Source organism: Vicugna pacos, chromosome X (assembly GCF_048564905.1).
Source record: "Vicugna pacos chromosome X, VicPac4, whole genome shotgun sequence".
Classification (NCBI taxonomy): domain Eukaryota; kingdom Metazoa; phylum Chordata; class Mammalia; order Artiodactyla; family Camelidae; genus Vicugna; species Vicugna pacos.
The window spans coordinates 80,799,487-80,823,317 of record NC_133023.1 but is presented as its reverse complement, the minus strand read 5'-3'; the positions used below and the strand labels follow the sequence as shown (position 1 = coordinate 80,823,317).

Genomic DNA, 23,831 nt, shown 5'->3' with positions numbered 1-23,831 from the left:
CCTCGTTCCCACAGGTCATTCCTTTTTCCTGAACACTCCCAATGTTAACAATTTATTCATCCTTCCAGAGGATATATTTTATACATACACAAATACATACACATATATCTTATATTTTTTATTGAAGTATATAGTTGACTTACAATATTGTGTTAGTTTCTGGTATACAGTATAGTGATTCAGTTTTATATATATATATATATATTCTTTTTCATTAAAGGTTATTACAAGGTATTGAATATAGTTCCCTGTGCTATACAGTAGGACTTTTTTCTTTATCTATTTTATATATAGTAGTTAGTATCTGCAAATCTCGATCTCCCAATTTATCCCTCCCCCCACTTTCCCTTTTGATAACCGTAAATTTGTTTTCTATGTCTGTGAGTCAGTTTCTGTTTTGTAAATAAGCTCATTTGTATCATTTTTTTAGATTCCACATATAAGTGACATCATATGATATTTGTCTTTCTCTGTCTGACTTACTCCACTTAGTATGATAATTTCTAGGTCCTCCCCATGTTGCTGCAAATGGCATTATTTCCTTCTTTTTATGGCTGAGTAGCAGTCCATTGTATATACATACCACAACTTCTTTATCCAGTCTTCTGTTGATGGACATTTAGGTTGTTTCCATGTCTTGACTATTGTACATAGTGCTGCTATGAACATTGGGGTTCATGTATTTTTTTGAACTAGAGTTTTCTCCAGATATATGCCCAGGAGTGGGATTGCTAGATCATATGGTAGCTATTTTTATTTTTTTATGGAATCTCCATACTGTTTTCTATAATGGTTGCACAAAATTACATTCCTATCAACAGTGTAGGAGGGTTACCTTTTCTCCACACCCTTTCCAGCATTTATCATTTGTGGACTTTTGAATGATGGCCATTCTGACTGGTGTGAGATGATACCTCACTGTAGTTTTGATTTGCATTTCTCTGTTAATTGGCAATATTGAGCATCTTTTCATGTGCCTATTGGCCATCTGTATGTCTTCTTTGGAGAAATGTCTATTTAGGTCTGCCCATTTTTTGATTGGGGTTTTTTTTTTTTGTTATTGAGTTGTATGTGCTGTTTATATTTTCTGGAAATTAAGCCCTTGTCAGTTGTGCCCTTTGCAAATATTTTCTCCCAGTCTGTAGGTTGTCTTTTTGTTTTATTTATGGTTTCCTTTGCTATACAAAAAGCTTATCCATTTAATTAGGTCCAATTTTTTAATTTTTGCTTTTATTTCTATTGCCTAGGAAACCTATGAAAACATTGCTAAGATTTACGTCAGAGAATGTTTTGCCTATGTTCCCTTCTGGATTTATGGTGTCCTGTCTTATGTTTAAATCTTCAAGCCATTTTGAGTTTATTTTTGTGTATGGTGTGAGGGAGTGTTCTAGCTTCATTGCTTTACATGGTGCTGTCCAGTTTTCCCAACACCACTTGCCGAAGAGACTGTCTTTTCTCCATTGTATATTCTTGCCTCCTTTGTCAAAGATTAATTGACCATAGGTGTGTGGGTTTATTTCTGGGCTCTCTATTCTGTTTCACTGATCCATATGTCTGTTTTCACATCATTTTGATTACTGCAGCTTTGTAGTTTCATCCGAAGTCTGAGTAAGTTATGCCTCCAGCTTCTTTCTTTTCCTTCAGTATTGCTTTGGCAATTCTGGGTCTTTTGTGATTCCATGTAACTTTTAGGATTGTTCTAGTTCTGTGGAAAATGTCCTAGGTAATTTGATAGGGATTGCATTAAATCTGTAGATTGCCTTGGGCAGTATGGCCATTTTAACAATATTAATTATTCCAATCCAAAAGCATGGGATATCTTTCCATTTCTTTAAATCATCTTTAATATCCTGTAGGTTTGATTTTGATGACTATAAAATTTCTCTGCTTCTGATTTATCTGTAAATGACCCTGAGGCCCCAGAAGTATGGGAAGTCCTTTCTTGAACTCTAGCATGTGATGGAGCTAAAAACAGTTGTAGGCTTATCTTGAAACAGGTTGTGGATTTGTTGCCTGGTGCAAGGCATTTTCAACCCTTGACTTTAATTGTATTTTTCCACGCCTCAATGTTTTGTTATAAAGCTCGACTTGCAGTAACAGGAACCTCCAGGGCTCTGAGGGGGGACTCATGAAGATGGACTTCAGTGAGAAGGGGACTTCAGTGAGATGGGCTTTAGGAAAGTTTTCATCAAACAATGTCAAATGAGTCAAACGTTCATGTTGAATTCCTTTTATTTGTGATGTACAAAGCTGACACCATGCTTGTTGCTCAGGAAACGAAGGTAACAATAGTTCGGATTATACTGATTACGCTTTGTCTGTTTTGGCACAGTTTACATAATATTTAAGGAAACAGAATCACCTGAAAGGAACTGCCTCAGGTCAACAGAGCTAAGTGTTCTGGGAAACTGATAAGTAATGGAAATGGTTAAAATAAATCCCCCGAAACAGAATACAGTATACTTTATAGTTAACTCAGGCTTGCTCTGGGTCTGCTAACTGCTAAAGAGAGGCGTGTGCTAGATTTTTATGAGGTTTTAAACACATAAAAATGTCTTAAAATGATTTAACAGGCTACCTGTGAAAGGGCAATTGGATGGACATTTTAATGGAAAGTCTCTCATAGCCTCAAAATGCAAAGGAAGCAACACTGCACCTTTGATTTGCCACATCTGGATGGCATTTGGAATAAACAGGGGCTTCTGAGAAATTGGGACAAGGGATTTACCTTTTCATTCCTGGAGTCAAAAGCAAAATTCCCACCTCCTTACCCATCCTCCTCTCTATCCCTGGCCCGGGAGAAAGAGCTGCGGATCTCATGTCCCTTTCTGGGTCGGGCCACCTTTGGTGCATCCTCTGCTCTACTCTGAACCAGGCCAAGTTGGCTGCCTCTGGCTGGGGAGGGAGCCGGCAAGGAGAAAGTGATCTGTCTACGGCCATGTGAGGTTCATGAGCCTTCCAGCCTCCCTAAGCAGTATGGGGCCCAGTCATGCTCACTCTCGAAGGAGGCAGAGCTCACCCCAGGCTACTGACTGGCACCTCGTTCCAGCTCGGCTGCCTGCCTAGACACAGGGAGTCTCCGTGAAGAGTGAGAGCTTGCCGTGTGCAGGCTTGAGCCATCCATGAATGTTTAGCCAGAGAAATTTATTTTCACGTGGAAACACTGGCTTCTAGTTTAAGCCAAATGATATGCGGTGACCTCTGGACATCAAGAAATGGCTTATTAGCTATCATAAAGAGCTTTCTGATCAAGGCAGTGAGGAAAGCTAGCATCCTAAGAAAGTGGCGGCCCATTAGGTCTTTCTGAGGTAGCCATGAATAGTCATGCAAATAACCGAACCAAACAGTAGCACCGGGTTGACTGAAATAGATGGGACAGCAGATCTGAGCAGGGTGGGCTCACCCATGGGGTCTGAGGGTCGGGGTGACCAGGGTCCAGCAGTCCAGCCCAAGTGAGACTCCAGTGCACAACTTGACAGACGGGCAGAAGAGCTTAGGCCTGCCTTCTTCAGACCGTTCAGGTTTGTGAGGTGACCCGCTGTGTAGGGGAGGGGAGGGCAAGGGGCAGAGTGGCAGATGCCACCCTACACGCTTTTCATACACACCTGGCAGCGGCTGACCCGGGTGTGGAGCTGCCCGGCTTTTAGCGTCTCAGATACAGGCTCTTCCCCAAACTGCTGCCTCTCCTCCACTGTTGTCAGCCAGAAGCTGTACTTGTTGGCAAAGTAGTGGCAGGTGCCCCGGGCACCACTGCACTCGATGAAAGGTGTGGCCCGGAAATCCTCTAGGCAGGAGCCAGGGGAGACCAGGGACTGGCCGCCACCCTCGGCGCCAGCAGCCGTGTGCTGAAACAGACAAGGGGTGCTGTGAGCTGCACCCCCAGGGCCGCCCCAGCTCTGGTCCCTTGGCTCAGCCCCCTCGTCTAGCCAGCAGACCAAAAGCTGTGTTTTAGGCCAGGGTAGGGGGTGGGGAGAGGAGGAGGAGGGGCGCTCATCCTCCCTTGTCGCAGCCTCAGGGCCGGGAGTGCCCTCTTCAAGTTCCCCAGTGCCCTCCTAACCCACTGCTCAGGGGATGCGGCTGCATCTCAGCCAGCATTTTCCAAACTGCTGTTGTCCCACCAAGTCCCGAGGTGCGTTGGGTGCCCCCTGCACATTTCCACTGACAAATAATCTGAGATAGGCTGAATTAAGGAAAATCCAACAGGTTTCAGAATGCAGTTCTTCTCAGGGCCCTCTGTGTGCATCAAGCCCTTGGCGGTGTGCCCCAGAGAAGGGAGCGTGCAGGCGACATGCCACAAAGTGCTTAGACCCTGGGCCCCGCCCCCTGCAGATGCAGACATAGCCCTTACTCTGAAGTCACCTTCCCTAGAACTTTTACTTTCATTCTGTACCACACCCTTTAGGGTGACATTTAGTGTTTGTCACCCGCCGAGTACAAACGGGCCTTGTATGTGGCCTAATGTCCTGGCCCCCTTGCTTCACAGGGCTCCCTCAGCACGCGATTTGATTTCAGGATTTCCCTCCCAGTGCGTCCTGCCCTTGGCCTTTACACTGGGGGTGGGGGTGGCGCATGGCCTTACCATGAGGAAGGAGTACCCGATCCAGAGGCTGCGCCAGCCCAGGGGGCACTGCGGGATGGTGATGTCCTGACTGTGCACAGCGATGGCTTGCGAGGGCGCCTCACACACAGAGCAGCGGCTGATGTACTGGGGAATCTGCGTCTGGCCGACGGGCATCATGGGGATGGGGGCGGTGGTGGAGAGCCAGTAGGATTTATCGTTGCGCCGGGCATAGTGGCACACTTCGTTGATGTTGCAGTAGATGAAGGGCATGGTACTGAAGCGAGGCAGGCAGGAGCCGGCAAACCCTGGAAGGAGAGAAGGTGGGCAGGGACAGGTAAGGTCTGGCTGAGGGGCGGGACTGGGATTGTCCCCGGCACCACCAGGACTAGACTAGGTGGAGGTTTGGGTTCATGTCCAATTGCTTGTCCCAGAGCAAGGATGCTTCTCCTTCCAATCCTGGACCTCTGTCCACACATTGAAGTCTGTCGATCAAATCCTATTTTCAATGAATCAGGGAAGTGGCTAATGAAAAGAATCTTTTTAGAAACTGAATGATGACTCCCTAATTAATCTGCTTTGTAAAACCTGCGTTTAATAGAGTGAGTCTGCGGATCAGAGTCAGCACACCTGTAGATAATTCAATTAATTCTTGGGTAATAGTTGCCCGTGTGTCCTATTATTACTACTAATTGCTGATGTTTAATAGATACTTAATATGTGCCAAATGTTGTTCAAGCATTTTGCATTGGAAATCCTTACTCCACCCTATGAGACAAGTACTAGAATTAGCCTTGTTCCATTGAGGAAGTGAAAGCTTAGGTTGAATAAGGTGGCCAGAGTACGCGGCTAGTAAGTGGCAGACCCAGGGTTTGAATCCAGAGCTGGTGCTCATAACCCACTACCCAACAGAGGGCCCTCCAAGGGCTGGGAGGAGCAAGGAGTGTGGCTCGTGGTCCTCGTGGGGACAGATGGCCAGGGCTGGCTGGCTGGCTGAGTGGGTACCTACCCAGATCCTGGTTGTGGGCTTTCTCCTGCCCCTCCACGAACAGCAGGCTGTAACCCACCCACAGCTGGCTCATCCCGGTGGGACACAGAGGCACCTGTTCCGACTGGCTGTGCTTCACCAAGGTGTAGCCCACTCTCACACTCTGCCCAGGCATTCCAGCCCTCCCGAAGGGGCCCTGCTTCCCTGGAGCTCCTGAGAGGGAGAGAGCGGAAAATAGGTGAGCCAGGTGCAGCCAATAACAGCAGCTACTCACTTTGTGCCAGGTGTTGAGCTCGGTGCCTTATGTATAAGCGTTAGCTCCCTCGATCCTGACAGCAACCTCATCACCCCAATTTGTGGATAACGAAACTGAGGCTCAGAGGTCCCACATGTCATCCGTGATGGAGCTAGAATGCCAACTCAGACGTATGCAGCTACAGAGTCCTGTTTTGAAAAGCACACAATCCGGCTTCCCTCCCACAGCTACCCGGCCTTGGGTTCTCTACGAGGGGATGAGGGGGATACTTCTTGGGCCAGTGCTGCAGGCTCTCAGAGGAGATAACCAAGGACCTGCCGAATCAGAGGCAGCGAATGCAGAGTTGGGATTAGCAGGGCAAAATCACACCCTCCTCTCCCGCACCAGGCCTCAGGACTGTTCTCTACCCAGGACAACTGATCTGCCATGACATATAAAACCGGAGGTAAGTAGCAGAATCACCGTATCTTATCTCAAAATTTCTTATCCTTTGAACCATCCCCCTTCCATCCATGTCAGAATCCCTGGGTTGAAGAGGGGAGGTGCAGGGCAAGGGGTGGGGGCACACTGTAGTGGAGAGTCATAATTCTTAAGAGCTGGAAGAGAGCCCAAAACACTATTTGGTACAGTCCCTGGCCTTCCAGAATGTAGGACTCTAACCCTATACAGGCTCAAAATGGAGTGTGGAGTGAATGGATTAGAGCCCAGTTTTCCAGCCTCCTGGTAGAATAGAACTTTACCACCAAGTTTCCTAATTTTAAGATTTGAGATTCTGATTCACCCACGAGCCTCAAACCTCACGGAAGCCCTGTGCCCTCAATGTTGCCATTGCCAGACCTTCAAATCCTGGAGGGCCTTGCAGTCCAGGGAGACCAGGATCACCAAGAGCCCCAGGTGGGCCAGGGAGTCCACTGGGGCCATCTTTACCAGGGATGCCAGGTAAACCTTTGGAGCCTGCAAGAAGAGAAAGTCCAGTGATATACTCAATGTGGAGGGTCTGGAGGAGCCCTCCCTAGAGAAAGGGGACTCGTGTGTCATGCCCAGGACTCACCAGGAGAGGGCACACTGGCCATCACATTAGAGTACCTGCTCAGCTCAGGGCTGAGCCTCCTGGGCTGGTCCTTAGTTCATGTCCTGGCAGCTCAGCCCTGGGATCCGACTCTGAACTTAGCCTTTCGAGCCCCTTCACGTCCCATTCCCCCTCCCTTCCTCTCATCCTCCCAGCAACACTGGGAAGGATACAGGGCAACTGCTGGCATCCCATGCCCGAAATGAGGACACCGAGGCCCAGCGAGACAGCTAACTTACTCTGGTTGGGGCAAAACTGGGATGAGAAGCTGGGTTTCCTGTCCCCCAGCCCAGGGCTTTCTCCATTGCTCTTCATCCCCCATCGCACTCCCTCCTTCCCGCAGCAGCATGTTAGTGAGGGACAAGCTGTCTGGATTAGCCAGTGGGCTCTGCCACACATTCCCTGAAGCCAAATACAACTGCTGGCCCTCCTTCCTGGCAGCAAGCTTGGAGCTTTGGGAAGGAGCTGAGGAAACGCTGGACGAAAGTGCTGCCGTGGAGCTGGGGTTCCCAGCCAGTTGCTTCAGCCTGTCAGCTGAGGCTGTCTCAGCTTCCTGAAGAGTCCCTTCTCTCTAGCACCCTCCTCACCTTGTAGGCCTACAGGACCCTGAATCCCAGGATCCCCTGGGAGCCCAGGGATGCCATCGATGCCTGGTAGGCCCATGGGTCCAGGAGGAACCTGGATGGCTTCTGCAATTGGTGTTTGTCCAGGAGCACCTGGGGGGCCGGAAAAGCCTGTGGACAGGTGGGAGAAATGGAAATGTCAGGCAGAGGCAGTGAAGGTGGCCACGGTCGGTCCCTGGAGGTTCAGTCTGCATCACAGCCTAGGACCCCAAACCCAGCCAGCTGGCTGACTAATAGAAGCCCAACAAGCCAATTTGCTTATTAATTCATTGAAAAAGTATTTCTTGAGTGCCTACTATGTGCCAGGCCCTGGTAAATCAGGGGATGGAGGGGTAAGACCTTTATGAGATGACAGTCTGGTGATAAAGGTGAAAAAATGCATAACCTGACAAAAATCATTAATCTTACTGCACATTGTAAAATGTACTCTGAAGGAAATGAACAGTGCAGTGACAGTGAGAGCAGAGGGCGCAGCGGGGTGGAGGACTTGCTTTAAAGAGAGTGATCAGTGGCCTCTTACAAGCAGTGACAGTTAAGCTGAGCCTGTTAAAGCATGAGGAGGAGCTGGAGGTGGGGGAGTATTATTCCAGGAAGTAGAACTAGCTTGTGCAAAGGTCCTGGGGCTAGCCAGGGTGTGGTGTTTTTGGATAACTGAAAGAGGCCAGTGTGACAAAAGCACAGTGAGCAGCAGCAGAGGGGAAGGGCTGGTGATGAGGATGAAGAGGGAGGCATCGCATAGGGCTTCATGGCCATAGGTTGTTTATTCCTATGCCATGGGAAGCTAGTGGATGCCGTCTGTTTTTATAAGACCTCTCTGACCATTGTGTGGAGAAATGATTGTGGGGGGAGGTGCATAATGGAAGCAGGGAGAGCAGTTCGCAGGTCACTGGAATGATTCACGTGAGCAATGCTGGTGGCCTGCACCTGGGCAGTGGAGGTGGAGGTGGAGGTGATGAGATGGGAGCGGAAGCGAGGCCCGTTGAGAAGCCATACCCCTCACGGCTTTCTGACAGACTGGATGTGTGCGAGTGAGGGGAGTGGTGATAAAGGATGGAAAGGATGGTTCTTCATTTCCGGATTGAGCAAATGGGTGAGTGGTGAGCTGAGTGCAAGCCCAGGGCCCACTCCTGCAGAAAGAACGCAGGGAGGAGCTATCAGTGGCAGGAGCCACGGTGGCAAAGCAGCAATGGCCTTCAGTCCTGGGAGCTGATGGAGGCAGAGGTATGGCCAAGGGGGACACACTCCCTCCCTGGAGGACCTGGATCCAGCTGCTTCAGGCATCCAGGCTTTCTTGGCAAGGTAAGCAGTGACTCTGGAAGGAACGTTACCCCCAGCCCCCTCCCTCGAGCTCAGGATCAGCCCGGCACATGCTCTCAACTCACCTCTTGGCCCTGCCTTCCCCTTCATCCCTGGAAATCCTGGGTCTCCAGGTGGCCCAGCCTTGCCTGGAATCCCCATGAAGCCAGGCTCACCTCTCATGCCTGGCAAAGTCCAAAGGAAAGCAAGTCAGGGCCTGGCACGGTGGTGCTGGTGGCAGCGGTGGTTGAGAGGAGGCAGAGGTGAGGGCGGGAAGAGCATTATCAGCAGGCTTCTCTTCACAGGGCTGCAGGGAGCGGCCATCTCTGACTGTGCAGTGGGGAGGGGCCCAGTAGCCAGCCACATAGTCATACCTTTCAGTCCTAGCTCTCCAGGGAGGCCGGAGAAACCTGGAATTCCTTGGTCTCCCTTGGGGCCTTGAGGGCCAGGAATTCCAGGGAGGCCAAGGTCTCCGGGGTCACCTTGATCCGAGGATGGACCTGGGGGCCCTGGGGGGCCCGGGGGCCCTGGGCGGCCTGGGGATAAGATCAGAAGAGGGATGAGGGCAGAGGGGAGAGGAAGCAGCCACTGATGAAGGCCTCGGGACTGCTCAGAAGCCAAAGCCCATTCCCAGGGCAGTTAATGTTCCCTCGCCTTCTGTGGGGCCCCAGTGCCCAGACCTTCCCAAACTTTTTTAGCAAATGCAGCCCACCCCAGCCCCCTGCATCTCTGCTGGGGGAGGGTTGTGAGGCCACACGGCCCATGCGTGTCCAGCAATGGGGATGCGGCAGGACTGTAGACAGGACCTCCCCAAACTCCAGACAAAAGGTGATGGCCAGCCCTCCTGGGGCATCCTGTCTTTACCTCGTTCTCCATCTAGGCCTGGTCGCCCAGGATCTCCAGGCTGTCCTGCTATGACTGAGGGCAAGGAGAGGCCTGGGGCCCCGGGGGGACCAGCGGGGCCCTGGAGCCCTGGGAAACCTGCAAAGAATAGATAAAGGGGGCTGCAGGGGTTTTGTGTGCCCAAGAGAGGGCCAGGTGCTTTCAGAGAAAATGCAGGTTCACACAGAGAGAATGGAAGCCCTAAGGTGGGAGCCAGGCCAGCCAAAGCCAGCAGAGGGCTCTTCTTTCTCCCTTTTTCTTCCCTTCCCAGCCAGCAGGGCTGACAGGGGCTCAGAGACTCCCTGCTGGCAGGAAGCGCTGCCTTTAATCCAGAGAGAGCTTCGGAAAGTTCTAGCTCCCCAGCCTCACTGGTAATGGAAATATTTTAGACAGATTTCCCCCAAGTCAGGAAGAAAAGAAAGTAGGACTACGGCACCTGGAATTGAAGTTTCCTAAAGTGTTAAAGCTATTGTCCCTGTCGCACAGCGTTTCATTAAGTTATCCGGTTATGTCTGCTGCTGCTGACATGGAGATGGGGCACAGGCCCCGACCAGTCAGAACAGACACCGGCTGGAGCAGAATGGAGGTGGCAAGGGCGCCGTGCCTCCCGATGGCTCCTACGGCTGACTTCTCGGTCTTCCAGGCAAGCTGGAAAACACTCAGAGGTAATTCATGATATTAGCTGAATGCTTGCTTAATTGTTTAAACCCCTTCCCTCTTTTTGGCCAAAGAGAACAGCCACCTAATAGAGTACATACAGAATATTCATTTGCTCAGATTTTCATACCTCTTTACGTGGTTTCTGTTTGAGGAATGATTTCTACTATGTTCAAAACCAAAAATTTCACCCGGTGACAGATTTATTTAATATGCACACGTCAAATACATAGATGGTAATCTTGATCGGAAAACACATCAGAGCCATATATACAAAGGTAGAAATCCATTTTAATCTTGTAACATGGAAGAAATGTATTTATTACTTTGGTACATTCTAGATGATATTCAAATGAAGGAGAATAGATTCAAATTGGTTGTTAAACTGTTCTGGTGGTTGAGATTCTCATTTGTGACAAGAAAATCCCAAAATATGCATGCTGAATTCTATTTTTCTGAAAAGAAAAGCTTAAAATATCCATGTCGAATTTCTCATATTAAGCTAATAAATAGTAACTCCATGAAAACTTGTAAAGAAAGATGGTAGATTGGTTAATTTAGGTGTTTTTAACAGCTCATTAATTGAATATAGATGTAAAGGAGGCGATATAGAGGAGGAAAAAATAAAATCCAAGAAAAGGCTCCAATTATTATGTCTGGAAAAGAAACAAAGTAAAAACAAAAAGAAAAACTAGTTGCAAAGCCACATGGTGTTACTTTTAGCACTGTCAGTTTTGTCTTTATGAATCTTTAAAGTATTTTTTCTTTTTCACAAAGGTAATAATCTGAAAAAAAAGGCATATTGTATTTTTTCCTGAAAATATAGCTCCATATATATGTCTGTGTATAGGTATATATATATATCTCCTGAAATTATTGCAAAACCAATAAAAAAAGATACCACATATAGTAGAGTAAGTGTGGGCAGCACACAGATTATTAAAAGTTCGTTCCCATGGCAATTTTTGGAGCCTCCTCTTTTTATATGTTTCTTAATTTTTTAAATATACCAATATATCATTAAACCTGAAATAAATATACTACTGACCTCAGGTAGTGAAAAAAAAAGCTCAAGTATTTCTTTGATTAAGAATAAGACACTTTAAATGATCACATGAAAATGCAAGATGGCATATTTTCCCTACTAATTCCAGTGTCAGAGCCTTAAAAGAAAACCCCGAAATATACATATACAACCACTAAATACTTAGTGCAAATATGAAAATGAGTGGCATATTTTAAAGTTACTTAGATAAAGGTATTATAGTGACAGGGGTTGCTCTGGGAAGTTTTCTTAGGGATAGGTCTTCATTTTGTATTGATTTCTATGATCAAATCAGAGTAGAGTCCTGTGGTGGGGTATGGTATTTGCTGTATTCTTTTAAAACATATGATTTTAATTAGATATTGAGAAGAACAGAAGAATATTTATAAATCACATGTAAAAAATAATCCAGATACAATGAATATCTGTGTTCCAAACACCCAATTTAAGAAAAAAGGTAGCGTGACTGTTGACTTTCTTTGCATGCCCTTCAGATTCTGCCACCTTCCTTCCCTCCCAGAGGCAACCACTCCTGAATTTTGTCTTCATCGTTCCCTGTTCATCCCAGTTTGACTGTGTGTATTTGTATCCCCAAACAATATATTTGCTGAAATCATACCCAATGTATTCCTCTGTGACTTCATTTTTTCCCCTTCAACATTATGGTCATGAACTTATTCATAGTCAAGGTTTAAAAACAGAAAAGGCAACCTGTCTATGCTTCCACCCGGGTCCCTGCTTCTCTATCTCCTGCAAGAGAAGCCACACAATCTCCCTACAGGCTCAGACCTGGGTGGAACCCTCACTCCGGAGAAGCTGCTGGCTTTCAGAAAAGCACAGGTTGGTCCAGACAAAGGAAAGAGTAAACACAGAGACAGCAGCTGCCCTAATATAAAATGCAGCTGGAAATGAATTAATGTATGAATATAGTTCCTGGGAAACCTACGTGCATTGGACAAACATGCAGATGCACATATAAAATGATGTGGTGCTCTTCACAGGCCACACATCAGGCCCCGGGACTATGAGGAACAGAATATTTTGCAAACGTGATTTCCTCCAGGGAACATGAGATGATAGAACGGCCAATGTTTCTCGACCCGCTACTATGTGCCTTGCACTGTGCTAAGTACTTTCCTATACATGCCTCACTCCTCTCTGATTCCTCACCAAACCTATGGGGTAGATTGTCTTTGTCACATTTTACAGAAAAAGAAAACTAAGGGTTCCTTTAGGATGGAGGGGCAAGCGCCTTCCTCATTCAAGATCGTGTAGCTCATGAGAAGGAGAGCTGGAATTTGATTCCAGCAGTCAGACTTCAGAGCCCATACTCTCAGCCATGATGCTACACTAAATTCATTTCCTGTTCTACATGGCATGGGATGTCTATGCATCTCCAGAGCATTCCTAAGGAGAGTTAGAGAATGAGAATTCATTCTCACTATTTGAGAGGTGGGGCAAGGGAGGCTCAGAAAGGGACTTCACACAACGTGATGAGTCAGGGGCCAAGATTAAAGCGAAACCTGATTTCTAGTAAACCCAGCAAATCCTAATTGAGTGTTTGCTGTGTGCCTGTCCTTGGGATACATTTATCCTCTTAGTCTTGGGCTTCTTCCAGCAGCCACACTATCTTCCCAGGACCCTAGGAGTGCCATCCGCACTGGGCACCGAGCAACTTCTGGTAAACCTCTAAGTGGCCAAGTCCAGTCCCTCAGGACCATTAAACCCAGGCTCTGGCAAAGTGAGAAAAAGAGGCCCTGAGGTTAACAAGGGAGAGCGGGAGGGAATCTGGAGGTTAGAGGGGACTCACTGAACTGCTCCCTAATGCCCCTCCTCAGCAAAGCCCTAGGTCTGGCCTGCCCTCTCTTTGTCAGTAGTCAGTGCTACTGGGCTCTGAGATCCCCAGAGACATGAAGACACACACAGATCATCCCTATGAGCCACATGGCCCTGATGAACCCCAACCCGGCTCCAGCCAAGCCCGACTTGGGCTTACTTACCTTGGCTACCTTTTTGTCCTCTCATGCCTGGCCTTCCTGGGGCTCCAATGCCAATTCCTGGAGAACCTTTTTCCCCTTTGAGGCCAGGCAGGCCAGCTGGCCCAGGCACACCGGTTATACTAGGTCCTAGGAGGAGATGCAGAGAGATGCGTGGACAGAACTGAGTGTGGGTGAGGCCCTCAGGCCTAGCTCACTTGCGAGGGGCCTGCCTGACAGACACCAGAGGCAGAAGACTGATAGGACAGGAAGGAAAGGTCATTTGGGTAGAAGGACGAACCCCATCCTCCTTCCTCCCCAATCAAGGGACCCCAGATTTGAGGCTGGTGAGGAGATCTGGGAGTCTAAGGATATGGGTTACATCATGGTCAAGAGCTCAAGGCCAGCCCCTGCCAGGCTTCTAGAAGAGCTGCTGCTTTCCTCCTTGCCTTTGAGGATCTTGCTTACCTGGAGTTCCATGGGTCCCCTTGGTTCCTGGAAGCCCATTCAGCCCATGTAAACCAGGAAGTCCAGGGAAACCTGAGGGGAAAGTTATCAGAAATGGCTCCAGCAATGTTGAATCATGAAGGGTCAGCAAAAGGTCCTGCCTCAAAGGGCATTTTAACGGTCATGGTCTTTCTTGAGGCTTTATTTAATGCCGTAAGGCAGACTGGACTACTTGTAACCTCAACCCTCCACCCTGAGTCTTCTTGGCTCTTATCAGAGACCAATATAGCTTTCAGAGCAGGGTAGTAGGTAGTATCTTCAAGAAGAACTCAGAGTGGCAATGCCAAGGCCCTGAGTTGCCAGCTCCAACAGACTTGCTGCCTAATCTCCAAGTCAGGGAAAGGCTACATATGCCAGGGCAACGATCTTCCTTGCTAACTCTGCTCTCCATGGATCTGTCTGCTCCCAAATACACCCAAATACAATACCTTTGGTTCCTACTAGGCCAGGTGGTCCCAGGGGCCCGGTTGCCCCTGGGTGGCCCGGAGAACCCGGAAGCCCTGAATTTCCTCTCATGCCTGTGATCCCAGGGAGTCCTACAAGTGGAAACAAGGCAGAAGTTTAGAACAGGTCATGGCTTGAAGCTCATCCCAACCTCTTCTGAATAAAGTTGTCAGGTGTCATGGTACCTGGGGAGCCAGGAAGGCCAACGTCTCCAGAAATACCAACTTTCCCAGCTTCACCTTTGTTTCCTGGGAAACCCACATCACCAGCTGGTCCGTCTTTTCCTTTTGCACCTACAAAATCAAGAAAAATGCTGAATGATCAGGCAGTATTTCAGGCAGTGTGTTCCTCCACGGGAGAGGGGGAGTCTGGGAGCAGGAAGGTGACAGGTGACACCACTTTGAGCTGCCATGGGAACTGGATCCAGTGAAGAAACTCTGAAAGGCATTGTGGCAGCTGTCTTCACACCTGAAAGGTGCTGCGCAATTGAAAAGTAAGTCAACTGTTCTGAGTGTTCCCAGAAGCAAGAGCAATGGGTGGAACTGTTGGAGGAGTTTAGGTAACTTTATAAACTATGGGGGTTGCTGCCATTATCTTAAAGGTCTTAGACTTATCCCATAGGTCTATGAGTCTTGAAGGAAAAGGAGGCTGTTTTACTTGAGAAAAGTGTTGGCTGTCTGTGAGTGGATATATGTAGGAATTTTTCTGCACTGGATAGAAGCTGCAGAACTTGGGGCTGGCCTCCAAAATTCTTTCCAATCCTCCATTTTGAGGAGTCTGTGAGACACCTGAGACAAAAGTACAGAAGTTTTACCTTTGAAACCAGATTCCCCAGGTTGTCCCTTGGGTCCTGGGCTACCAGAAATTCCAAGTGTCTGGCCTTGATCTCCTGGGGATAACAAGATATTGTTCAAGTGGTCAGGAGAAGGTATAGCTCAATTTGCAGCAAAGAGATCTTTTGAAGAAAAAAAAATCTTTTCAGATTCAGTATAGCCAGAGAAACTCGTAAAAGGTTATGCTTTTATGCACCTATGAAGTGCTGGGATGCTACCAGGCTACTGGCATGAAATGCTACTATACGCAGCATAGGTCCATTGGGAAACACATCACTAGGCTCAGTGTGGGCAGAGAAGATAGAGGAGCCCTAAAATATATCATCAGAAAGAGAGACTGTCTAGAGCCAAGCTTCTCCTCTGTGACTGGGTCTGGAAGGCAGGTGGGTCAAACTACTGTGGTCACAAATCTTTGAGGAACAAAGACAGCCAGCCAAGCTGGTTCATCCAAAAGGAGAAATGTAAATCAACTCACTTTCTTTAAACACAAAATCTCCCCCAAGGAGAGCCCTGGGCCTGCTGGAAATCCACTACACTCTGGAAAAACTCATCAAAGGGAAAAATGCTCCTTACCTTTTAAACCTGGGAGACCAGATGCTCCTGGGAGCCCGGGAGCTCCACTGAGACCCTGTGAACCCTTCAAAACAATGCGGGAATTGGTATTTCTGCCCAGTGCTGAGGGCTTCCCACCCCATCTTCTCCCTCCCTTCTCCAAGCCACTGCTTGAGAGATGTCCATCACATACTCTGTGGCAGGGGTGGATGGGCAGGGGGACATCCTGCAGAGGGGAAAGTGATGAGCAAGGGGCGGCAATGCATATTTAGGGCTTAGAGGGGTGGGATTTGATCTGCAGATGAATCCTGTTTTGTCATTTATACCTTCGCAATGCCTATCCAAATTGGACTCTTGGTAAATCAAGGCGTGGATGTTCTAGCAAGTCTCTTAGAAAATACAGAATGTAACAGACAGGCCAGGCATGTGATCTGCTCAGCATACAGTTGGCCATCACCACCCATGCCAAAGCTCTGGAACCATTATGCACGAGAAAAAGTGTGGCCTCACCACAAGGGGCTAGCCCTCTGCCACAGGTTCTGCGAGGAACACCCAGTCTTTCTGCTGCCAGGTAGCAGGCTGTATGTGTGCAGGTACTGGAATCTGGACTGGGGCTAATGCTACCATGATTTTCACAAGAAAAACTGCCTTCACTGGCTAATGTTCAACGAACTATCTGAATCCAGAAGGCGAGCATGTCTGCTGTCATCGGTACTTGTTCTTCCACGGCATCTGGTATGGTTTGCATTTGTTTGAGATGTACCCGGTAAAGACATATGCTCCCTAGTGCATTGGGTGGGAGTCTGAGTTCTGAGCTGGGTCACTGTACTCACTGAACCACTCCCCAGGACACCTCCCTGCTTTCGCTTGATGTTTTCTGTGCATCACCCCTATATCTACTGACCTGAGCCACTGCTCATGCTGAGATCCACTCCCAGAATGCCTTCCCGTTTTGATTCCATCCCTCCTAGTGTGTGAGTAGCAGGCTGAGAATTCTTTCTTTTGCAGTTGCTTCAGGTATGTGTGTGTGTCTGTGTGTGTTTATTTTCCACCAGATGGACTGACACTTTGAAAGGACAGGGACTTTGCCTGCAGGGAGCACAGATGTCCTGTGATCTAGGTCATTTAGTCCCTTCAATACTACTACCATGATTGCTCCTATTCATTCAGAGCCTACCACATGCCAGATATAATGCTAAGTGCTTTACACGTATCATCTCACTTAATCCCCGCTACTGTTAGAAGAAGGTTTGAATATTATTCCCATTTTTAATAGATGAGAGAAGCAAGGCTCCAGCGAGTTGAGTAGTATGCACAAAACCACAGCTAATGAGTGATGAAGCGGAGATTCAAACCCCAGTCTGTCTCACTGCTAAGCCTCCTCTACCAATCTGCCTTTTAAGAACCCAGAGAAACTGGCTCTGGTTCTTTGCCAGTTGTTGCCTCTTGTGGAGGCAACAAAGACCTTTCTGAAATCAAAACATCATGAAGTCTGTACTGAATTCTGACGACATGCCAAACTCAACATGGGATGCTGGCAGTGGGATGCAGACAAAAAAGCATGCAAGGAAGTTCTTGTTCTCCAGTCTTAACAATCTCATCGAGGCAATCAGACCCACAAGGATGCAACTAGGATCAGTGAAAGCAGTGGGAAGTGTAGGGTACCAACGGCGTTGGAGCTCAAGGACTCCTGGAGGGGCGGGCAGGTAGGTATTCGGCTATTGTGAGGAGGATGCTCTGTTGGGGAGACAGCATAAACAAAGGCCCAGAGGAGGGGCTGTTCAGGAGAGGGTGGGAAGACCTGTCAGACTCCAGGAGAGGCTAGGTCCGGGGGGAGCCAGGGGAGCGGGCTGGGAAGTGGGCTGGGATGAGAAAGTTCTGTTTGTTCTGGAGGCCATCCCTTGGTGTGGAAACAAAGGGTCTGGGCACACTTACACTGTCTCCTGGTATTCCTGGGAAACCTGTGATTCCGGGGGACCCCTTCAGGCCGGGTAAGCCTCGTAGTCCTGCGGAGCCAGGGAAGCCTGGTCTCCCACTAAGTCCCTTGATGATGCTGGGAAAGCCAGGAGCTCCAGGCAAGCCTGGTGGCCCAGGGCGGCCAGCCTCTCCTTTGTCACCTGGGAAAGAAGCAAACAGCCTGGGAAGATTCTGGGCGAGAGAAAAGCTGCTTCCCAAGGTGCAGGAGCCCTGGTCACAGGCAGGCAAGGTACAAGCTTGGGGACCGTTAGTTTAGGGGGTGGAGCTGGGGGTGAGGGGAGGTGCCTTCTGGAAAGCCACTCATTGCCCCTGCCCCACTATCTGCCGGGCTCTTCCAGGGATACAGCCACCTGTGGTTCAAAAACTCAGTCCCACCGTGGCAATGAAAACTGGCCAGCTCACAATCCAGGCACCCCTCAGGCCCAGGGAAGGCAGCCTCTGTGGACCCCCAATTTCCACCCACATGGCTGCTCTGGGTGGGTCTTGTACTGTGGGGCCTCTTCTCGGGAAGGAAGTCAAGTTTGGTTGTAAAACCTGTCTTGGCTGTTTCTTCTGCCCGTTCCAAGCCCCCGCACCTCTGGGCCCAGGAAATCCGATGGATCCGACTGAGCCCTGAGAACCTTTGTCTCCCTTGAAGAGGAGGTTCAGCATCGGAGGTCTTGGACTGGGTATCCCAACTGGCCCTCGGTCGCCTCTGTCTCCTGCAGGGATGGAGGTCATGAGACCCGTGTGAGAGGGAGCTTAGACATGGGGTCAGGCATGGGCTGACCTTTCATATCAGCTCTTCCCAAGCTACCCCAGGCCCCCTTTCTGGGCTCTTCCAGCTTCTTCCCTGCCCATTTGCCTAACTTTGCATTTATGTAAATATCCTCTCCTTCAACAAGCCTGAGGTCCACCAGCAGCTTTAGACCCTACTCAAAACCCTCCTTCACTGAGCATCTGGGTATGTGTGTCAAGGCCTCTAACATGTGGTGGTAACTCAGAAGTCATGAGTTCTTTTGGTTTAAAAGGACTTCATTCAGAAACCCCAAATCTTCTGATCTAGCGCAGGGTTGGTACAATCCACATGAATGACAAACCTGATGAACAAAATGTACCTTGAGAAGCATGAGTGGCAATTCTAGAATTCAGTTCCCCAGCTCACCTTTTTCACCAGGGCTGCCAGCCCATCCAGATGGTCCCACTCGGCCAGCTGACCCAGGAATTCCCTTTAACCCGCTTGCACCAGGAATACCAGGGAGACCTGGAATCCCTGGAAAACCTATCAGTCCAATGGACCCCTTCTCCCCTGTTGAGAAACAAGAACTTCTATCATTATCCCTGTTTGACATACCAGGAAATCGAAGCTCAGAGAGGTTCATTAACTCAGCCAAAGTCACACAGCTAGGAAGTGGCAGAGAAGGGATTCAAACCCATGTTTCTCTAACTCCAAAGCCCAAGTTCTTAGTCAGTACCCATTACGCTACTTTCCTAAACAGGGACATGGCACTAAACACCAGAAAGGAAAGGAGACACGTGCCCCTCTTATGATGGGCCACGTCAGAGCTCATGTGTGGCACAGGAAAAAAAAAAAGAAAGCCTAGGGCCAGGAGGCAGGGAGATGAGCTCCAGCCTGGCACTGTTGCTAACCTGTTGTGTGACCTGGGACCCCCTCCTGCCCAACCTCTGGTGTCTAGCAGGACGATCTTGGGAAATGAGAACTGTCAGGCTCTATACTAGGGGTCGTGCAAATGAATGATGAATGATGGCTATTTCTGTCATGGGCTTTCCTGCCCATGCTGTTCAGCCCAGTGTTCCACCCAGCTAGCAGTGAGGGTGACTCACCTTGGGTGGGGGTCCTCCTTTAGCACTGGCCTTGTCCAACTCTATTGCCACAAAAATCCCTGCCCACCTCCCTCCCCATTCCCATTTCCTAGGCAGAGAGAGAGGAGAGGGCCAGCTGGGCAGCATGGCAGCTCCTCTTGGGCACCTACTGGTGCCTTCCTAATGGCTTCACTTACCCTTCGGACCTGGCAGACCTGGCAACCCAGTGCCCCCTGGCAAGCCCGAGCTCCCCAGGAAGCCAATCAGCCCTGGAGATCCCGGAAGGCCTTTCAACCCAGGCAGGCCTCTCTTTCCTGCTGATCCAGGGGAACCTATCTCGCCTCTTGGACCTTTCTTTCCAGGACGTCCTGAATCAGCACAAGAGAGAACACAGGACAGCTGTCAAGTAAGGCTCTGTCCAGATCTGGACCACTGCCCATTTCCATGGCTTCTGATTGGTTGGCTTGTTGGGGTTTGTAAACGGCCCTTTAACAATGGCCTGTGCTGACTGCTAACAGGCAGAGTTCTTAGCGGCTGAAGCATTAGCACCTACCACCCAGAGCACCATGCCAATGGTTACTTCTTCCAACATGGAACCACAGTTGGCAGGGAAGGCGAGTAAACCCCTTCTGATCATAACTCTTCCCCGTTATGAATGTGGTTCCCACTCCTGCCTCTGAATGGAGCTCTGGGAAGCCAGGGTGGCAAGTGGACTCAAGCTTCCTGGTACTTCCAGTTTGAATCACTCTACAATGGCTGTTTCCTGAGCCGATTGGTGAAGTAGAGGTTAAAGCTGAACCATTGTTTCAGCCTCCCAGGGAGCCACGCATACAGGGCTGCCCTTTTAATCCCTCATGCAAGCAGTTAAGTCAGCCAGTTCCTTGGCATTAAGGTTGAAAGACCCCCTAGTGCCAAGCACTGTAGAAATCCCCAAGGCCCATTTGGTCTCCTAGGTATTCGGAGACTTCTTTCGCCCTGCTTTAAGTTGGTCAATGGGATTAACCTCCTGAGCTGCTGCCAAAGTGGAATGTTCAGGTACAAAGCAAGGAAATTAAAAAACCAAAGGATTAAATCAGTGACGACAGAGGTATTCGGGCCCCTAAGGACCTAAATGAATGGCTGACTTGGCTTTCTATGCATTGAAAAGCATCAAGTAGCCGCAAGCCCCAGGATTCTAATGGGAGGCTGTGAAGGGGATTCTACAACAAGAGAAGGAAATTCAATGGGGGCCAACCCCACAGCATGAGTTCAGGGACCTCTGGCCTTGCCAGGTTAGCGTGTATAGTAAGATAATTTCCCTAGAGGCAAAGCTCGTGGGGGTGTCAGTCGGTGAGCTGGTGTGCTGTTTTCCCACCTGGACAGCCTATGTGAAGACCCCAAAAACACAGGAGGGCAAAGGGGATAGAAGGGAAATTAATGGCTTTGCAAAACTCAACCTCAGTCGGGAGGCCAGGGGTCAGGGTCAGGGGGTGATGTCACTGAGGCCGAGTGAGGAGGGTGGTGCGAGAAAAAGGCAGGCTGCAAACCCTAGGCTGCAACCAGGGCGTGTCAGGCCCCACTGCGGAGCCAAAGAGACCTGGGCCCCGGGTCCTCAGGGGCCTGCTGGCCTGAGAGGCAGGCTGCCAGTGCCGTCACCCTTGGCTCCAGCTCCTCCCTGGCCCGAAGCAGGCTCCCCGGGGCCCCAGTGAGGGCGCTGGAGAGGGGCAAGCCCCACCTGCACAACAAGGGCAGGAAGGCAGGAGGGAGGCTGAAGCCTGAAAGGGGGCAGAGGCCATGGGGGAGAGGCGGGGAATGATTGTATTTTGTGGTCCTATTTTGGAAGCTAAACTGCAGGAATGGGTTCTGCTTGGCACTGCGAGGGTGACTTGAGAGGTTAGGAAAGTCAGTCCCCTTGTGAACTCTGACCACGTCACACCGCTGCTCTCGGCCCTCAGGGTGCCAGGGGCCCCTGTCAAGATGGGGCTCCTCCTCCTCTGCAGGACCTACCTGAAGTGCCTGGAAAGCCTGGTGTTCCTGGGAGCCCGGGTTTGCCCTTGATGCCGAATAGACCACCAGATCCTGGGGGGCCTGGCTGTCCCACGCGGCCTGGTGTTCCAGGGCTGCCCCGCTCACCTTTGGGGCCAAGCAAGCCTGACTTCCCAAACAAACCTAAGGAAAGAAAGGAGCAGATGATCACAGCCTGGATCCACAGCAGGGACTGGTCAACAAACCAGCTTCCAGTAGAAGATCGTGGGCCAGGCTGCATCCTGGGTACCACTGTCTTGTTAGCCCTGGCCTTACTGCTATTCCCAGCAATAAATCAGAGGCTTTACAAGAAATCTATTGGTTATGGCTACACCTGGAATTGCTAAGACAGGAGAATGGACTCAGGTGATTTAAGAAAAAGTTCTGAAAAGGGAGGGACAGAACAAAATGGCTTTTCATTTTAAGCCCCTACTTTATCCATTACCCCAGATCCATGCAGGTATTCATGCAAGTATAAGTGTTACTGAAAGGCTTTCTGTACATGGTCAGATAAATGGGGCAAAGAGAGTCACCCTTGGGTCCCGGAAGGCCAGAGTCTCCTGGAAATCCTCTGTCCCCTGGCAGTCCCTGGAGGCCTTGCTCCCCCGGAACACCACTTTCAGCGCCAATGATGTCACCAGGAGCTCCCTTGGAACCTGGTAAGCCTGGACTGCCAACTTTCCCAGGCAAGCCATCTTTTCCAGGGAGCCCGGGAAACCCAGGCAAGCCCTTCTCCCCACGAGGTCCCGGAAATCCTAAATGTAAAGAGGCAAAAATAAAAGGCCATGGAGGTTTAGAAGTTGACAGGTCTGGGGAGAGAACTCTGACACAGATTTTTTTTTCCTACTGCAAAAGCTAGCATATTAATAATGTGTGTCACTTCCCTTAAAGATCAGGAGTCCCTTATTCTGGGGAAACTTGCCCCCCCGTGACTTGGAGGAGGATCTAGCTCAGTGAGGCCGGGCCTAGGGCAGAGCTCAGCAACCCCTCCTGGGGCTCCTACAGTGACCAAAGAGCACAGGTCACACCGGGACTGCCTGTCAAAGGCCCAGTCTCTTTTAGAGTCGTCTAACATCTGCCAACATACCTCCCTCTTCCTGGGTGGTGGAGGGAACTGGGCCACCAACAAACCCCAGGGCACGTGGTCCAAGATGAGCCCTGTGCCTCAGAGCAGGGGTGGTTCTCAAACTGAGCATGGGTCAGAGTCACCTGGGGCAGGGGTGCTTCGTCAAACCCACTTTGCTGGGCCCACCCCCAGAGCTACTGATCAGCAGCTCTGCCAAGGGGCCAGGGGTCTGCATTACTAACAGGTTCCCAGGTGCTGCTGATGTTGCTGGCTGAGGGAACACAGTCTGAGAACCACTCATGCAGTGTGGAACAATGAAGCTCAGGTTGGAACATCAGGGTGTAAGCAAAGGGTCTGAAATATGACAGCTTCCCTCTCACTCATCTGAATCTCTTTCTCTGACCTGTAAGGAGTTGATCCAGGAAACTACTGTAGAACTGGCAGTCAGTTCACGGGGCTGAGTCCTAGCTCTGTCACTAGCGGCTTTGTGACCTCAGGCAAGTCACTTTTCATCTGAGCCTCAGTTTCCTCCTCTGAAAGTGAAGGGGTTAGCTCAGCTGATCTCAAGTGACCCTTATTGCTCTGAGATGCTGTCATTCTATAGCTCTAAGCTCTGTCTTGCCCGAGTATGAAATCAAAACCATCCCACTTATAGCAGAGTGCAGTCCTTACTTCCTATAGCCGGTGGATGGCTACCACTATCCAAACACACACTCACACAGAAGGAGAAGCAGGAGGAGAAGCTTCTTCTCTTACCTGGCAGTTCAGGGAGGTGAACCAATCCTGGACTTCCGGGCTCTCCTTTATTTCCACGCAGTCCAGGCGGGCCTGGAGTCCCAGGGAAGCCATGGGCCCCTTTGGGGCCTGAAAACCCAAATGTGAGCAGTAAGGGGAAAGGAAGGTCATTGTGGCTAGATGTGATTTGTGATGTTCAGTCAAGAATCCTAGTCTCTTGGATGGCCTCTCTTATTCTTACCTCCCCACACAACCCTCTCCAGCAGCCGTTCTATTTCCTCAACCCTCAAGGCTGCCCTCTCAGGACGAATGTGGACCCCCATATACTACTGGGTTATGACTGGCTTCCTTTTGGCACACTGCCCTTACAAGTGTGCATGGGGCTTTCTCTGCCCTCCTTCCATACCTGGGAATCCGGGAGCTCCTGGGAATCCTGGTGGACCATATGACCCAGGAATAATACAAGGCAAGGTGACACCTGAAAGTGGTAACATGTAAACATCTGGTGAACCCACTGAGTCAGGGACGATTTTCCTCTAGCATGCTCCTTGACTCCCGTT

At 49.6% G+C, this 23,831-nt stretch overlaps 1 protein-coding gene across 3 annotated transcripts in view; it reads right to left on the bottom strand.

Annotated features, from left to right (window-relative positions):
• Positions 1-369: 369 nt before the first annotated feature.
• Positions 370-23,831, bottom strand: part of COL4A6 (collagen type IV alpha 6 chain) — a 273,455-nt gene continuing 249,993 nt past the window's right edge. For all 3 annotated transcript variants that reach the window (XM_072955625.1, XM_072955623.1, XM_072955624.1), the window contains 22 exons: positions 23,678-23,749; positions 23,293-23,400; positions 22,004-22,225; positions 21,453-21,614; positions 19,664-19,834; positions 18,808-18,951; positions 18,239-18,364; positions 17,622-17,803; positions 15,708-15,771; positions 15,116-15,190; positions 14,487-14,594; positions 14,286-14,393; positions 13,819-13,890; positions 13,375-13,500; positions 9,655-9,771; positions 9,165-9,326; positions 8,877-8,975; positions 7,459-7,605; positions 6,640-6,756; positions 5,568-5,759; positions 4,580-4,866; positions 370-3,845 (listed from right to left, as the gene is read on the bottom strand). In XM_072955625.1, coding sequence (XP_072811726.1) covers positions 3,585-3,845; positions 4,580-4,866; positions 5,568-5,759; positions 6,640-6,756; positions 7,459-7,605; positions 8,877-8,975; positions 9,165-9,326; positions 9,655-9,771; positions 13,375-13,500; positions 13,819-13,890; positions 14,286-14,393; positions 14,487-14,594; positions 15,116-15,190; positions 15,708-15,771; positions 17,622-17,803; positions 18,239-18,364; positions 18,808-18,951; positions 19,664-19,834; positions 21,453-21,614; positions 22,004-22,225; positions 23,293-23,400; positions 23,678-23,749 — 3,122 coding nt within the window. In that variant the 3' untranslated portion in view covers positions 370-3,584. The remainder of the gene's footprint in view (positions 3,846-4,579; positions 4,867-5,567; positions 5,760-6,639; positions 6,757-7,458; positions 7,606-8,876; positions 8,976-9,164; positions 9,327-9,654; positions 9,772-13,374; positions 13,501-13,818; positions 13,891-14,285; positions 14,394-14,486; positions 14,595-15,115; positions 15,191-15,707; positions 15,772-17,621; positions 17,804-18,238; positions 18,365-18,807; positions 18,952-19,663; positions 19,835-21,452; positions 21,615-22,003; positions 22,226-23,292; positions 23,401-23,677; positions 23,750-23,831) is intronic.